We start from the raw sequence: 15910 nt of genomic DNA on the forward strand, positions 1-15910 counted from the left end.
CCGAGTAAAGAAATTATGACACTAACTTGATGTTTTTCTCTTCTTTCTATGATTCCTCCTGCTTTCAGAACATCAGCCTTCCTAGATGCACACCACCTAGTGCTAGTACACCACCCAAGAAAGAAGTCCCACTTCTGAAAAGCCTCAGGAGACCAAATTAACTGCAGCTAAAGAGTATCTTCTGCTAAATTGCTACAGAAAATTTACAGGAAGAGTGTTTATAAAACCCCAAAAGCTTTCAATAGTTAAAAAATTATTTGCATTAAAGATAAAAGGAAGGAAAAGAGCTACACAGCTCTCTACCTTCAGGGTGAAAGCTAGTAAGCACTACTTGCCCATCCACATTATCTTTATTTTGTGACAACCTCAGACTACAGTGGCCCATCCTATCACCCATGAACAATATGCGCAGGGATTAGACAAGCATTCAAAATATATTAACTGCCACAAATTCTAAGGCCCTTGTGAAGAACAAACAGACTACGAAAGCTTATTTACTTAATTCTGCCCATATACTTTCCACCCCCATCTTGCGTTTGTAGTTTTCATGGAAAGCTAAGATTTCCTCAGAAAAGGTAGAAAATAGTTCCTTGAAGTCTGAAGAGGGGTTGTACCATATCACATGGTGTTATTTCCATGCACTTCAGTCTTCCTTTTGCAAAGGAAAACTGAAGCTAAATATTCTTAGTAATTTCCAGCTTCATTCTATGTTATATATTTCTTCCTCTGCCTAGGGAGTCATATCAGTGATACTGGGGAAAAAAAAAAAAAACAACTTTAAAAAAAAAAAAGAGCTCAGAGCACCCAAGTTTCAGAGACAGTAAAGTAACAAAGGTTTGAATCGATGTGAAAGATCAGTATATTAGATCTGTAAACACTTCCCTAATATGTCCATGATATAATGTGTAGTAGTAGGCTACAAGACAGCTAATCATTTCAGCATGTATTTCATAGGCCACAAAACATTCCCAACAGTATTTATTAAAACAAAAATGAGTTATGTATGTCAAATTAAGAAAATAATTTGATCACATTGGGAGTTAAACTGTGTTCAGAGAGACCAGAAGTAAGCAACATTTTCACATACAAAAATATTAGTGGATAATTATATACAGTAATACATAGCTTCTGAGTTTTTTCAAACCACTCGAGTTGGAAGGGACTTGAGGACATCTCTTGTCCAACCTCGTACTCAAGGTAAGATCAACACTGAATTTGAACCAAGTTGCTTGTGGCTTTGTTATGCTTAGTTAACTTCAACATGAAAAATTGCCTCCTCATCTCTGGTAGGAGAGAGTACTTCAATTTATGCTTATTGTCTCTTGTTGTCCTACCATGCTCTCAATCATGCTCACTCTTTCTTGTAAGCTCAACTTAATTACTGGGGCTGTTAGTAGGTCTCCCCTTGCCCATCTTTCTTCTGGGCTGAAGAAGTCTAGCTCCCTCAGTCTCTCTTCCATCCTTGTAGCTGGCCTCACACGAAATTTTCAACATCTTTCTTATACTGATGGACCAAAAAGCAGGCATAGCATCCCAGATGCAGCTAATGATTGTCAAGCAGAGAGGAATAATCGCTTCACTTGATCTACTGGTTATGCTTCTATTGATACAGCCTAGTATGCAGTTAGCTTTTATCACTACCAGGGCACACTGCTGACCTGAAACCCAAGCAAATTTTCCTATTGATTTCAGCAAGGCCTAAATACCAGACTCAACATCTAATAAAGAAGCCAACAGACAGGGAACAGTGGTAACAAAACAGCAAGCATAGGCTTACAGCAACTAAAAGCTGAGATCCAGATATATTCATCCTGTTAAAACAGCTGTTGTTACCTGACTACCCTCAGTTTCTGAACCAGCCTTTACCTAGCTGCTTACAGAAGAGAGACAAGAAGTATTCTATTTTCTCATAGTACAGCACATTCAGCCACAGCTTGCATAAAGACAGGAGGGACATTTCTAAAAAAAGATTAAAATATGTTATTTGAGATAAGCAGAGCCAGTGACACTGCTTCCTACTACAGAAGAGATAGGAACTACCCACCTACTCAAGCACAGGATTTATCTAACAAACTTGCAAAACTAAGCCCTGTTGTGTTTACTATTGCAATTTATTAAAAATGCATTTCATTCTGGGGCATTACTGACACCTGATGAAAATGCGAAAAGCTGCATCTACTCTTCTATCTTAAACAGAAATAGCTAACATTCAGTTTAAGTCAAGGATTTAAACTCTCTTCTCCTGCACAAAAACACCAAACAACCAACCACCAAACAAAAGAAGAAAATAAACAGAAGTGAGCCTTCAGCACGGGCTGAAGGAGTTAAAAAAGAAGCTGACTTTTTAGTCTCTTACATCAGTTTGTTTTGAACACCAGGGCTAACTAGAACATCAAAACACACATAGAGACACTGTTTATTCTAAGCACTAGGGTTACAGCTCCGTTTTTAACCCATCAACAGCTTGCTATGTCTATTCATTCTATTTGAATCACTTTCAAATTCAATTCCATCAACTACAATGCTATCTTCAATTATAAGTCACACTGCAAAGACTACAGATCTGTTAATTCTTATACAAGCCAACACACCAGAGCAAGATAAACAAGGTGAGTTAAACAAAGCACTTCGTTACCATTGTGACAGAGATGTTACAGGATGCAGTTATTTTTATGCATGATAAAAAAAGTAAGTGTTCACATTCCAGCTCTTCAAATCCTTAAACGCTGCAAAAATTTTCCCAAGAGATCTGACTTATGAATTAAGTACAGGAAAAAAAAAAACACAAACAAACAAGCAACCCTCTGCTATTTAGGACAACTGTTGCTTGTAAGAAAAAAAAGTCTCAAAGTTACAGTTTCCATTTATAAAGAGCAGAATAATTCACAATTTGTGAGCCTACTGACTACAGAGATGTCACATAAACGTGGGTCACAAAGCTTCTACAAACACCTTCTTGAACTAAGGTGAGTTCAGATGATATATAACTTTCCATGATACCTCCTCCTGCCCCCTACCTCTCCAGCTGACCTGTGACTATCCTGGTGGCATGGCTATTTCTCCAGTAATACAACACACAGGAGCTAGTTTGGTATCACATGGTGTTGCACCTCCTCAGCTTCTCCCTGAAACATAAATATGTATTTGGATACAAGCGTGATTTCCCTAGCCATCCCAGAATTGTATAGAAAGAAACCACATAACACAAACCCACAAAATGAAGATTCAGAAATTGGAATCTCCACAGCAGTTTCAGAACTTGTAAGGCAGTCAAGAACCATAGTTATCAGAACAGTGTAAGCATGTGTAATTATAGTTCATTTATTGAAGTATGTTATGATTTGCATACTACGAGAAATCTTTTGGTATTAGTACAGAGGCTTACCCTAAAATGTTACATTTCACAGAAGGAATGGTTTAAAAAAAATCATAGGGAAAAATACAGGTTTTGAGCACAATCCAGTAGGTTTGCAGACAAATACACACTATCTGTAAAGGTAGAAAGCTAACAGAAAGACTTCAAAAATATACAACTAAGTTTCCTTTTTGTGACTTTGTAGTAACAGCAGAGCCCCTGACTGTCCAGTTCCTTTCCATTAGGATACCAACTTCACACCAATGCTAATTTAGCAGTGGTCTTTATTTATATCAGTTGATATTTTCTGCATGATCATGCCGCATGTCCTACAGTATTGGTATAAGGGAAGGCAACTATACTGAAGCTAATTTTCCTACATAAAAGGAGACTGGTGTTTCTCGGCTAAACTTTGATTTATCGGTTTAGTTTTGAAATACTTTTTCTTTAGTGATTGTCTACCAGTGAGGAAGTGCCTGCTCATACAGGAAACACATCGCATCATTGCTTGATATCTAGTATTAATTACATAAAATGTCCTCCTTTTTTGGACTGTGATCTCAAAAGCAGCCTCAGCTAAAGAAACAAATGCACTGGGGAACGAATTACCTCTTAAGACGGTATCATTCCTCAGTTTGATTTTGAACTACTGCGTATACTTTGCAATTTCATAATTTCATATGGTATTGTAGAGCTAGTATCTTAGCTCATTTAATATAACGGAGTAAGCTCCGAGCATGAATATATGGAAACCTGTTGATGGACTCTTGGTTGAACAGGTTAGCTCCCACTTAAGCCTACCAATACCTTAAACTCTTTTGTAGAAGCTAACTGATTTTTAAAGCATGAAGCTTTTTATAAAGGTAAGCTTTAAGATATTGCCAACAAGAAATCAAAACATTATTACACAGCTATCATCTATAAAGCAGTGAAAGTTATGCAAACTGTAGAGAATAAATTGGTCCGATAAGGTTACCAATATTCTCTGATAAAACTTTAACAATTCATATAGAAAAACTTGAGAAAAAGCTTTATTAAGCTAGTGCTGTAGTTATATCTCAAGAAAACAAATACTGAAAACACTTTCACCAACAAAAAAAATATTTATAGGATAATAAAATAGTAGAAAAAGAAAATAAGGAAGATTGAGGCAGCTTGAACAACTCATCATTCTAATGTTATTTAACACTTTAGGTTTGCATTCACTGCTTATAGCATGATCCCAAAGCCATTTTCCAGATTATTCCCCTCGCCCAAATGGTGTCTCACCCTATCCGTTATCACCCTGAGCATGCTATGGCAGAATATTCCTTTCTATACTCACTCCATTCATTTCTGCTAGAGATTTTTAATAAAGCCATGGAGAACTTATCCTATGCAGCTCGACCAAAAGCTTCTTAGAGCCTCTAGATGAAAGACAAACAGCAATTGGGAAGCTTGTATTTCATACACCAGGAGCTCAGACAACTACTAGGGCAGACCACTTAAATGAGTAATTGATAAAGAAATTACCCATGTTGATATAGGAGCGCAGATCTTACTATGTGTCTCCATTTTCCAATTCATTTTGTAACTTCTATTTTAAATAACTCAAGTCACAAAGGGCTTGTTTTTTTAAGCTAGTCCATTAACTTCTATGAGTACCAGTTTATTTTACAGGTTGCTGTAGTTTACAGCATAAGAAAGTAGTTTGGTGAACAATACCAGTATCAAAAATTAACCTCTATATAGCCTACTAAATACTCCAGAGTGGTCTGTGGAACTGCTAAGGACAATTTAAGCCTTTTTCAGTACACCAGTTCTAGAACTTCAACATCTGTGCTGTTCTTCCATTTTGAAAAAAATAGAAACAAAAAACTCCACACACTCCCTAAAATCCTGCAAAACCAAACATTTTGCCCAGTTTCTCAAAAACAACTGCAGGCTTAGTTTTTCAGATCAGGAAAATGTAAAAAGACTCTAGCTTTGTGATCAAAAGTGAGCATTTCTGAAAGGATAGACTTCTTTGTGAAGTCTCAAGCTGAATACATACAAGAAAGCATTATTATTATTTTTTCTCTTTTAAACTGTGCAAAAGAACTTAAACATAAGCTTCCCTCCCACACACCCGCCATAGCACAGGTGAACACCATCTCACAGTGCTTCAGAGGAAGTTTCCTTTGGATACCACCACGAGGACATGGCATTCTACAAATCAAAAGTGTCACTTTTACAACAAGTTTCACTGACAGTGCATTGCTATCTCAAAATCATAATCAAATGGAAAGTTTTGCTTCAAACTAGGTGATGAAAACTGCAAAGCTTGTTCCCAGAAGGACATTTTAAAATTTCGTATTATCCCCCTCATAGAAATTAGTTATTTGTGTAAGCTTTCTATAGCTATTATTTTCTCAAATAAGGAGATACTGTTTTGAAGAAACGCATACACAGGTACCGAGTACCCTAACTGAATAAGAGTTTTTTGCATACGAAAGTTGGTAAGTACATTCTTCTGCTCCTTCAGGTAGCAATGAGAGGCACAACCATAACTTGTTGCATTTGCACCACCACTAAGAAGCCAGTCCCTGCCCTGAGATCACCCCTGTTCCCATCTGGTAGACAAGCACTCCTCACACAGTTCAGGATTTCTCTTATCTATGGGCAAACCAACCCAGCCTGAACCACACCTTGGAAGGCAAGCTGTGAAAGACCGAGGAACACAGCTGCAGCAGCGAGCTGGATATACCCCATGAACACAGGTGCTATAGAGGATAGGAAACACACACCACCCTTCCAACCTGCAAGGGCCTTGGTAGAGGAAAGAGAACTGCCTGGGTAAGGGGTAAGCCAGCACCAACCCCTCACTGCTGCCCCTCCCACCCACACAGCCCACTCTTTACAGCTGAGCCTTTAGCTTCCCGCCAGCCTCGGGACACCAAAGCAGCGCCTCATCCCTGTGCTCAGCATCCACCTCCCTGACGGCCCCCGCTCCGGAGAAGCGGGCCTGTGAGGCAAGGCCTGCCATTGCGACACAGCCCCACCGCGCCAGCAGCCCCTCAGACAGGCGCGCCCCCCCCCTCCCCTCCCCTCCCCGCTCATCACTGCACCCCCACAGAAACACCGCCTCAGCAGTAACGGGACGCTTGCCCGAAGGCCACCTCGAACCCTCCCAAAGGGGACGATAAGTCCCTTCTCCTTACGGACCAGCCCCCCCCCCGCCCCGTCCCGTCCCGTCCCGTCCCGTCCCCTCTCAGGCACGAGCCCATGGCTCCCAACGGTCGCGCCGCCCAGCGCGCGCTCTTCCTCTCAGCAGCCTCTAAACGCCGCGCTCAGGCGCGTGCGTCACGCCGAGGCACCGACCAACCAGAGCGCGGCAGCAGCTGCGCCCGCGCTTGGCGAACAGGAGGCGGGCCCGCCTTTGAGTGACAGCTCGGGCCGACCTATCAGCCAGCAGCGGCCCGCCCCCCGCCCCCCCCCGCGCGCAAGGCGCTGCTGGAGAGGGGGCGGATCCCCTACATCTCTTCCCCCCCCCCCCCCCCCCTCGCGCGGCCGCTCGCTCCCTCCGCCCCTCTGAGGCGCGCGGCGGATCGACAGGCCCTCGGACCAATGAACGGCGAGGCCGCTTGCGCGGCGGCAGGGCCCGGGACCAATGGGAGCGGCGGCTGGGCGGAGGCCCGAGGTTTCCAAACGCTCCGCGGCGCCATGGGCTGAAAACTAAACCGAGATGGAATCTCCCAGTCTGAACCGGTTTGAGCCGGTTCCGAGTCTGTGGCATTAGGAGGGGGAGACGCGCCGCGCTCAGTCCCTGCTACCACCGCCGCCGCCTCCGCCGCCGTGCGTGTGACCTGCTTCGTAGGGGAGCCCGCAGGGGGAGCGGCTGGCGCGGCTGAGGGGGGGCAAAGTTGAGCGCGGGCCCGGGGGGGGTGGGTGGGAATGGGAACGGGGGTGAACTGAGGCGCCGGCCGGGCCGGGCCGAGCCGAGCCGAGGGGAAGGGCGGGCAGCAACGGGAGTAAGCCAGTAGACCCAGCTGCACGGCCCCGGGCCTGGGCAGGCAGCCAGGCGGGAGAGGGAGAGCCAGGGCCACGAGGAAGGTAGAAGTCCCGTGTCCCCGTCCTCGTTTCCCCGTCCTCCCCCCACTCCACCTGGGGAGGCCGGAGCCCCGCACCGAACGCCCCGAGCGAGCGGAGGGAAGCGCGGCCCGTGGGCTGCGCGCCCGGCGGCGGGCGGCCTTGCCACCTGGGCTGAGGGGAGTGCGCGGAGCCCCGCGCCGAGGGCAGCGCCCGCCTGGGGGCTGTAGGCTTCTGCTGGGCGGCTCAGTGCAGTGAGGCCGGGACCCGCTTGCCAAGGGCTAGCGTGGGGTGGAGAGGAGAGGTGCTGGGAGCACAGGCCCGGCAGGGAGGGGGTGCGCTCGGCTTAAGCCCCCCCTTCGGGTTTGCGCTTTTTTTTTTTTTTTCTTAGGGGGGAGGCTTATTTTTGGTGGTGTTTATTTTCAATTTTTTTTTGGCGTGTGGTTAGAAACTTGGCTCACCCACCCCTACTTTTTGAAGGAAGAGGCTGTAAGAAACACCTAGGTAAGTAAGTGCGGAAAGGGGAGGGGGGGTCCGCCATGAGTAACGCGAGGGGGCGGGGAGGGGGGGGGGTGCAAGGGAGAAGGTGTGGGGGGAGCGGGGAGGGGTCTGGCCCGCCGTGTGCCCGGCAGGGCCGGGCTGTGGCGGGAGAGGCGCAGTGTGCTGCGAGGAGGAATCCCTGAGGCGCGGGGGGGTGCTGTTTAAAATGGGGTTTGGGGGTACGAGCATCCTCGGCTCGGCCGAGCGCGGATGCTGCGGGGAAGGCGGCCCGCGGAGGGGGGGAGCCGAAGGTGGGGGTGGGGGGGCATTGCCCCTCGTTACGAGGGGGCCGAACGGGCGGGGGTGGCGTTGTTGGGATCGGGTACGGGCAAACCGAGGGACATAATCTGTAAATTATTAGGAGTGGAAGTTTCCAGAAATATTTTTTTGTGTGTGTCTGTGCAGCAGTATTGAAACGTCCGCCTGCATCACGTGGGGGGCCCCTGTATAGAGCCGAGGGAGGGAGCGGAGGGAGGGGCCGCGCCGCCGCCGCGCTCCGCAGGGCCCCGGCCCGCCCCGCCGCCCCACCGGGGCCCCGCCGCCGGTCTGCCCCCCCCCCCCCCCCCCCCCATCCTCCCATCCCTCCCTGCCCCTGCGGCCACCGCAGCCCGGTGGGGGGGGAAAGGCCTCCCTCCGCGCTGGGTGGGTGTCGAGTTATTTCGGGCGCGGCCGTGGCGAAAAATTGTGAGGCTGGGAGGTGGCGGCCAAGCGGGGGCGATGGGGGGGCTCGGAGGGCGGGCGCAGGCCTGGGGGAAGCAGCCGGGGAAGGGGCCGCTTCCCTGCGGTGGGAGCGCGTTTGCGATGTGCTCCCCGTCCGTGTCGTGCCGCCGGAGGAATTTACAAGCCCTGCGACTAATTCGTTGGAAAAGGGTAGAGGGGCGGTCGTTCGCCCGCCTTCGGTAGCGGAATTGCATGCTTAGGAAAGGGACAGAGTCCCCCTCCTAGGGGTTTGGGGTTTTTTCTGTAATCGGTGCCCCGACTGAGCTCTAAGTAGCCGCGTTGAAGGTGCTCGAGGGTTCACTGTGAATACTCAGCATTTCTTGCTCTTAAAGTGTATGCTTTTATTCCTGCGCGCTACATGCCGAAATGAATCGGATATATCATAATAAGCTAACTGTTGTGTTAAAGGTCCAGGGTCATCGAGAGTTGGGATAGCTATGTAAACAGTGTTGTAAATGCAGTTCTTTTGACCTTCGGTAGATGTCAGATTCTTGCTATGTTGTGGTTCAGGTTTTTTTTTTAAAAAAACTTTTTCTCTTCTTTTCTTTCTGTTTCCCCGTATATTGGCGGTATTGAAGAATTGATTAGTGGTGGGTCTTAGAGATGAGGTCTACACCTCTTCCGGGCTTCAGGCATGATGGAAGGGGAAAAAAGTATAGCACTATAGTAAATCAAAAGATTATAAGCTTCGTGTGGGCACAATGTTAGGAAATGGAGTTGATTGCAGTTGGTATTGACCACAAAGCCGCCATTTCTGTACTTCAGTTTGCGAGTAGGTAGGTCATTTTGAAGATAATGCTGGGAGTGGCAAAGGGCCCTATTCAAAACATTTCCTTTCTGTTTCCATGTGGTTACTAACTTCTCTTGGTCATGTGGCTCCTCATTTGTGCTCTTAGGGCTGCATAAAAACCACCGAAACAGGCTTAAATCTGAAATGAATGGCCCTACCTGGGGAACGACTGATTTACGAGGTTTATTGTAGTTTGAAAACCTCTTTCCCGGCTTAGGATTCAGCCATGGAAGCCAGATGTGGACAAAAAGAGGCGTGCCTGAAAGCATGCGTGTCTGGTGGGAGTATTAACTGCTCTAAGCTGAAGAGCGTATTAATTGGTGCTGTTTCTTTCTGGTAGTGCTGCTGGCTGCTGCCCCTCTGTGAGATGAAATTTTCAAGTGTCCTTCTGAGTTAAAAGAATGAAATCATCCGTTTTGTGTCTTGTTTCCATACTTAACGTTGCGCTTTGAAAACTTTAGGACGTTGGGGAGGATGACAGATGTGGAGTGTTAGTCTCAATATATTTCGGTTTCTATTTGATGCTTATTTCCTTCTGTATTTCCAGGTAGCTGCTGTAAAAAGGCTGACTGGATATTGGTGGAGCCCTAAAAATGATTATGTTAGCGTAGTAATACTAACTAAATGAGGTTTTTCCTTCAGAATACAATTAAAGCGTTTGGGGTTTGAAACTGATATCTTTCTGTATAGAAGTAAACGAAACTGCTTGCTGCTACTTGCAAATATGCATTTCTAAACAAAAGATTTTCCTTGTCTGTATGCTACTGTAGGACTTTCACTTAATTAGTAATTACTTGGGTTGAGGCACAGGTTTGTCTTGCTCTTTACTTTTGAGCATGGCTTAAATATGTAAGGCATAAAACGAATTCTTATTTACACATGAAGTTTTTAGCAAGAGTAGATCTGACTTCTGGCTTACTCTAAAGAAGGGGTTGGCTAGGGGGAGTGATCTTGCTGTCCACGCTTCTGGCTGATTCTCACTTGAGCAGTTTTATAGGAAATTTGTAGCTTTAGGACAGATTCTCAGAAGGAGGGTGAATAGCAGAGAGCTGCTGTAGAGGAGAGGGTAGGAATATGTGTTACGGCTGCCAGTGACTGTGAGAAGAGGGCAATAAACTTGATCGGGTGCTTCCAACATGGGGGATGGTGTGAAAAGGTTAGACTATAATTTACCATCCACAGTTCTGTGGTTCCTAGCTTATTTTCTTGCTTTTTGCGATTGCCTTTGTCTTGTACCAATCTCTGGCTGGTAAGCATCTTACATGCACACCCACGGTCACACACACCCCACCTGACTTCCTTTGCATAATATCGAGGCTGCTATATCTAGGACAAAGAGTTAATGCATGTGTCGCTGGTTTTATGGGACCTGAAACCTCCAGTACAATTCCATTTCAGCTTGAAGTGATCTAATGTGGTTCGTGGGGTAACCTGCTGACTTAACAGTCCCCTTACTTCATTCTCTCAAAGTGCCTTCAAACAGTCAACTTTCTTAGTTTCAATGGTAATTTTTTACTTGTATGTAGTTAACTTTTAAGTTTTGTTTTTTCTCCAAGTATTTGAAAAATGCCCTCTGGCTAGTTTCTTACTATGTATGTAGATCACGTTTCACTTCCATGACCAAGCTTTTAGAACTGATCTTCTAAATGTGCATGTTGGCCTCGGAAACTCAAAATTTGACTGAGGTTGCTAATATGGGTTTTGGTTGTAATGATACTGGGTATTTCTACCAGTAAACTTACTGTTTTACATGTGTTTAGGGACTGATATAGGGTTCGATACCTGCTCTGAAATAATCTTTAGCTTGCTGATAATACAGCCCATTGACTAGTCAGACTGTTGTTATGTGTTACACCTGCTAAAGACCCTGAGAATTCAGCTGGGGTAGTGATGTGTGAGTTTTTCAGAAAGTTTGTCCTGATGCTCACTCAACAATTGAAGTGTTGTATTTGGTGTTATGTAGTACTGCTAACATAGCTAGTGTCATTCAAATGAGATGCTTAAATTGAAGTGCTTGCTTTACAACTACATCTAATAATAATTTCCTATTAATTAATCATTTTTTTCCAAATTTATTTTGCAGTAATCTATGCCAGCAATTATGACAATGTTAGCAGACCATGCAGCTCGTCAGCTGCTGGATTTTAACCAGAAACTGGATATCAATCTCTTGGACAATGTGGTGAACTGCTTGTACCATGGAGAAGGCGCACAGGTAATGTGGACTTAGAACCTTCATTTATTCACCATGTTTAACCTTATAATAAAGCAGTTGAGCAAATTTAATTCAGTTAATAAAAATCAGTAATGTTAATGAATTTACTCTGCTAGCGACTGGAATATCACTGATAATTCACATGTTGTGGTTTAAAGGCAGGCCTCATGTAATGAACATTGAAATGACACTTAGAAAAGTGTTAGTTTGGTGTGTGTTCATTTCTAGTGTGCCTTCTGCAGTTGGAAAAGCGTGAGCAAGTACAATTTGGTAAGGGCACTTCTGCTTGCAGCTCAAGTTCTCTGACTTAGTTCTTCGGGAAGGTTTGAGTTACTTGTTATTTATCATCATGAGTTACTTGTTATTTATCATCATGGACGGGATTGTGAAGCCATAAATTTAACGTTGGCTTCATTGAAGGACTGTATTTAAAAGAAAAATCTTAATTATGTTATTACTGTATTTGTACTTTAAAGAAGGATTTCACACATATTTGAGAGAAGACTTTGTCCTTTCTTGTGTCTAGTGTTTTTTTCCGTTACTGTTTGTCTGTACAGGTTCTTATTGCGCTCTTTTTCTTTGGATTTAGTGCAGGTTGTGAAGTCTTAAGTTTATGTTGGGGAAATGTGTGCATTTGTGTGTTTACATATATTGTCTTGAAAGTGAATCTTGTGTTGCTTTTATCTTATTTCCAAAGTAGTTCAAGAAATAGACTTAAATGTTGAAAGCAAATATTGCTAAAAGGGTGTTGGCATAGTTCCTCTTCTGGCAAATTTTAATTGTTCATGCTTAACAAATTGGAAATTTCAGTGTCAGGCATCTCTTATTAAGATATTCTTGCACAACAATAAGAAGTGAATTAAAATGAGACAAAGTAGCTAATGCTTTTCTATTCCTTCCAGACGTTAGAATAAACAATAATATACTTGCTTATACTTGTGTATCTGTTTTTTTTTTAAGTTTTTGTAAGGCTTACTAATCTGAATTCCTACAGGTTCTGAAATACCTTGCTGGTTTTTGAGACATTTGCATTTTTAATTTCCTAAATTCAAATAGTTACTAGCTGTAGTTTTTAAAATGATCATATGACAGAAAACTTCTTGTAGCTTTTGCCATAAAAGTATGGACTTCTGAGTGCTTGTTTTGTAAGTGATATGTGTGTTTACTGCCTTATAAAGTAGGTGGTGCTTATAGTATTGTTTGGTTTGAATGGGGTTTAGAAAGTTGTGAAGGTTTATAAGGAGAATAGAGGATTAACACTAAATACAATGATCAAATTGTCATTGTTCTGGTATTGCGAGAAGTTGCTTCATTTACGACAGCTGGGTATTGTCTCACTATTTAGAAAATTAATGCAATAAGAAGCAAAAATTCAAGAGGTGGTTCTTAACTGACAAAAATGAATTATGGTATAAATTTAAGTTCCTGTACTAACATGTGACACTTCAGTGAAAATTTGGCTTGCTATTTTAGTATGTTTCCAAAGGTGGAGACATATTTCAGTGAGTCTGTGAGCTCTTATCTCTTCCAAGGAGTTCAACAGTTCCTGCAGGAAAAAATGCTTCTCTGTGGAGCCTGGCAGCTCAAAATCATGACTTAAAGGGTGACAGGAATAATAGAAGTTGAGGAAACCAATTATTAAAATTGGGAGATAAACAATGGTTTGCCTGGAATAGATTAGGGTAATGTTAGAGTAAAAAAGGTTTAGAATGCAGCCTGGATGGCCCATGCTGAACTTGCTTTCAGATTCACCTGTCTCCTCCTCGGGCTTAATTCTTATCTGTGCTTGCAAAACTCTTATCTGCTGATCTATATTAGGCAAGAAAGCAGCTCTTTTCTGTCCTACACTTCTACCTTCCCCCCACCCTCCCTGTTCTTAGCTTTTTTTGGTATACTTCTCTGAAAAGAAAGAATGTCCCCAACCCTGCCCTAGTGCAACACATGACTGAGGGAGACCTCAGACAACTCAGAGATCTTTACCTGGGCTCATCCCAGACTCTGGAGTTCCATTGGTCTGTTAAAACTTCCCTAACTGCTTTTCTTTTTGGTAGCAACTACACAGTGAGGCTTTGATCTTGAATTAAGCATTACTGTTAAATTTATACCCTTTTTATGAAACTACAGGAATTGATGTCCAGAAAAGGGGTTAGTGGGTATGGGAGCAAACTTTTCAGTGCTTGGGAGAAGGATATTAAGCATTTATTTTTTTGGTGTTGAAATTTGATCCTGTGATCTGTCACCAGTGTTAGAAGCACTGAGGAGGCCAGTATGAAAAAAACACACCCAGGTTGAACCTGGAAATAATACAGCTATTCTTTCCCTCTTACATTAAACTGCATCAAAAGTGCTGATTTTTATTATTTTTTTTTTAAGCTCTGATGTGACACTGTGAGAATATGGTTGTACTGCTTTGGGATATTCCTTTTCATTTGTGTGGTACTTCTCCATATCAAATCTACGGGGAGTTACTTGCTAGTCAAAGGCAGTATCAGACTGGGAATTGCTCCACTATGCTAAATTATATTAAGTAGGGATGCCAGTGTTGTACAGTTATTTTAGACATCCTGGCTCTTTACTGTTGTGGCTTTCAATTTTAATTTGCTAAATCCCATACCCAATTTGTCTGTTCTCACATTATACGTATACAGATTTTGGGGTCTTGATGGGGTTTCTGTTTTACTCAAAATAAATGCTTTCTTATACCAGTTGATGATTAGCTCAAGTATGTTCTTTGCAGCAGACTAGAAATCTGCATAGCTGCTGTGAGTTTCTAACTGTTGAAGTTAATCCTAAGTAAAGTTTTAACTGCTTTGTAATGCCATTGAATTGGCTCTACAGTGCAGTGAAAGAATAAACTAAGTTCTGTTAATCGTTATGTAAAAAGTTGATCTTGTTGGTAAGATGTTGTCTGATGTTTGTAGGTGATGTAATTTGCAGCAAGATTTGTCACTACACTGCATTTTTGAAAATAGCTAACATCATTTGGCTCCCTAAAAAAAAAAATGTTTATGGACATCCAGGCTTTTGTAAAGGATGGCTATAATGAATTCAGTGTTTCAGTGCGTAATTGCTTCAGATGAGGTTTTGCAAGTTACTGGAACCATAGTATCTAGTACAATAATTGGTAATGTCAGTCCCAAGGAAGAACAAGCCATTAGCATGACCAACTCCCTTCCTCCCCCCAGTCAGTTTTTATTATTGTTTTGTAAGCTGTTAGATACAACAAGGGATTCCTCAGAAGTAGGGAATGGAGACCTCTAATGCTCCACTCCATGGTTCTTCAAAATAAAATCAACAGTTCCTACACCAACAACTTTGCAGCGTGGTATGGTGCTCCTTAAAGCTGGCGTTTTATAGGAATGCTTCCAGTAGGAAAAGAAAATTTGGGTGCCCTTGAATAAAGCTTTATCTAGATGACTTTCTTGAATGGGAGAAAAATTAATTCCCTATAATGTGTGCTGTTTTCACATGTTCACTGCTGGTCTAGATGAATCATTTAGTATGGAAGAGTGGAAGTAAGTCAGCAACTGTCTTGCGTCAAGGCGTTTTTGGAGTTTCGTTGTTAATAAACTTTTAACTGTCACACAGAAGGAGGCTTAAGGGACTTGTTGCTCCTAATTGAGTTCTGCCTAACTCTTGGATAAGTGATTTAAGGAGGCATTACCTGTTAATGTGTTCACTGACAGTATATATTTTCATAAATAATGTAATACTAATACATTTTTATCAAACTTGCTTTTAGCAAAGAATGGCGCAGGAAGTCTTGACTCATTTAAAAGAACATCCTGATGCGTGGACAAGAGTTGATACTATTTTGGAGTTCTCTCAGAACATGAATACCAAAGTAAGCAAATTAACTTTTATTGATTTGGCTTTCTTCTTTCTTCCATTCATAAACTTTGAGGAAGGTATCTCATTTTTAGCCATAGACTCTCTTGATTCAAACCACGTTTTTTTTTACTGTCTTGTTCCCAAAGTTGGCTTTAAACAAGAACTGTAAATGGACAAAATATTTAAAGCTCCTTTTACATTGACAAGAGTTTTTCTCCTTTTTTTTAAAAAAAAAAAAAAAAAAGGAAGACCTAAATTGAAAATGCAGGTGGTTTTTTTCAAGGCACATACAAGCATAATGCCAGTTCCAAAGATTGGTGTGTGTCTGTATACATCTGAGTAATGAAAAGTCTCCTAGAGTCACATTTTGTCCTTGGGTTAAGTGCTTGGCTGTTATTGCTGATAATGAGAG

General features: G+C 43.0%; 1 protein-coding gene across 4 annotated transcripts in view; it reads left to right on the forward strand.

Moving 5' to 3' along the window:
• The first annotated feature begins 6991 nt into the window (after positions 1–6991).
• The window catches only part of XPO1 (exportin 1), a 38326-nt gene continuing 29407 nt past the window's right edge, over positions 6992–15910 (forward strand). Inside the window, exons 1-4 of one of the 4 annotated variants that reach the window (XM_074578518.1) lie at positions 6992–7168; positions 7883–7906; positions 11536–11667; positions 15410–15511. In XM_074578518.1, the coding sequence (XP_074434619.1) occupies positions 11542–11667; positions 15410–15511 (228 nt within the window). In that variant the 5' untranslated portion in view covers positions 6992–7168; positions 7883–7906; positions 11536–11541. Of the gene's footprint in view, positions 7169–7850; positions 7907–8530; positions 8585–8684; positions 8813–10850; positions 10957–11535; positions 11668–15409; positions 15512–15910 lie in introns of those variants that run through there. The other 3 variants (XM_074578517.1, XM_074578520.1, XM_074578519.1) reach the window with 3 other exon arrangements.

Source organism: Larus michahellis, chromosome 3 (assembly GCF_964199755.1).
Source record: "Larus michahellis chromosome 3, bLarMic1.1, whole genome shotgun sequence".
Classification (NCBI taxonomy): domain Eukaryota; kingdom Metazoa; phylum Chordata; class Aves; order Charadriiformes; family Laridae; genus Larus; species Larus michahellis.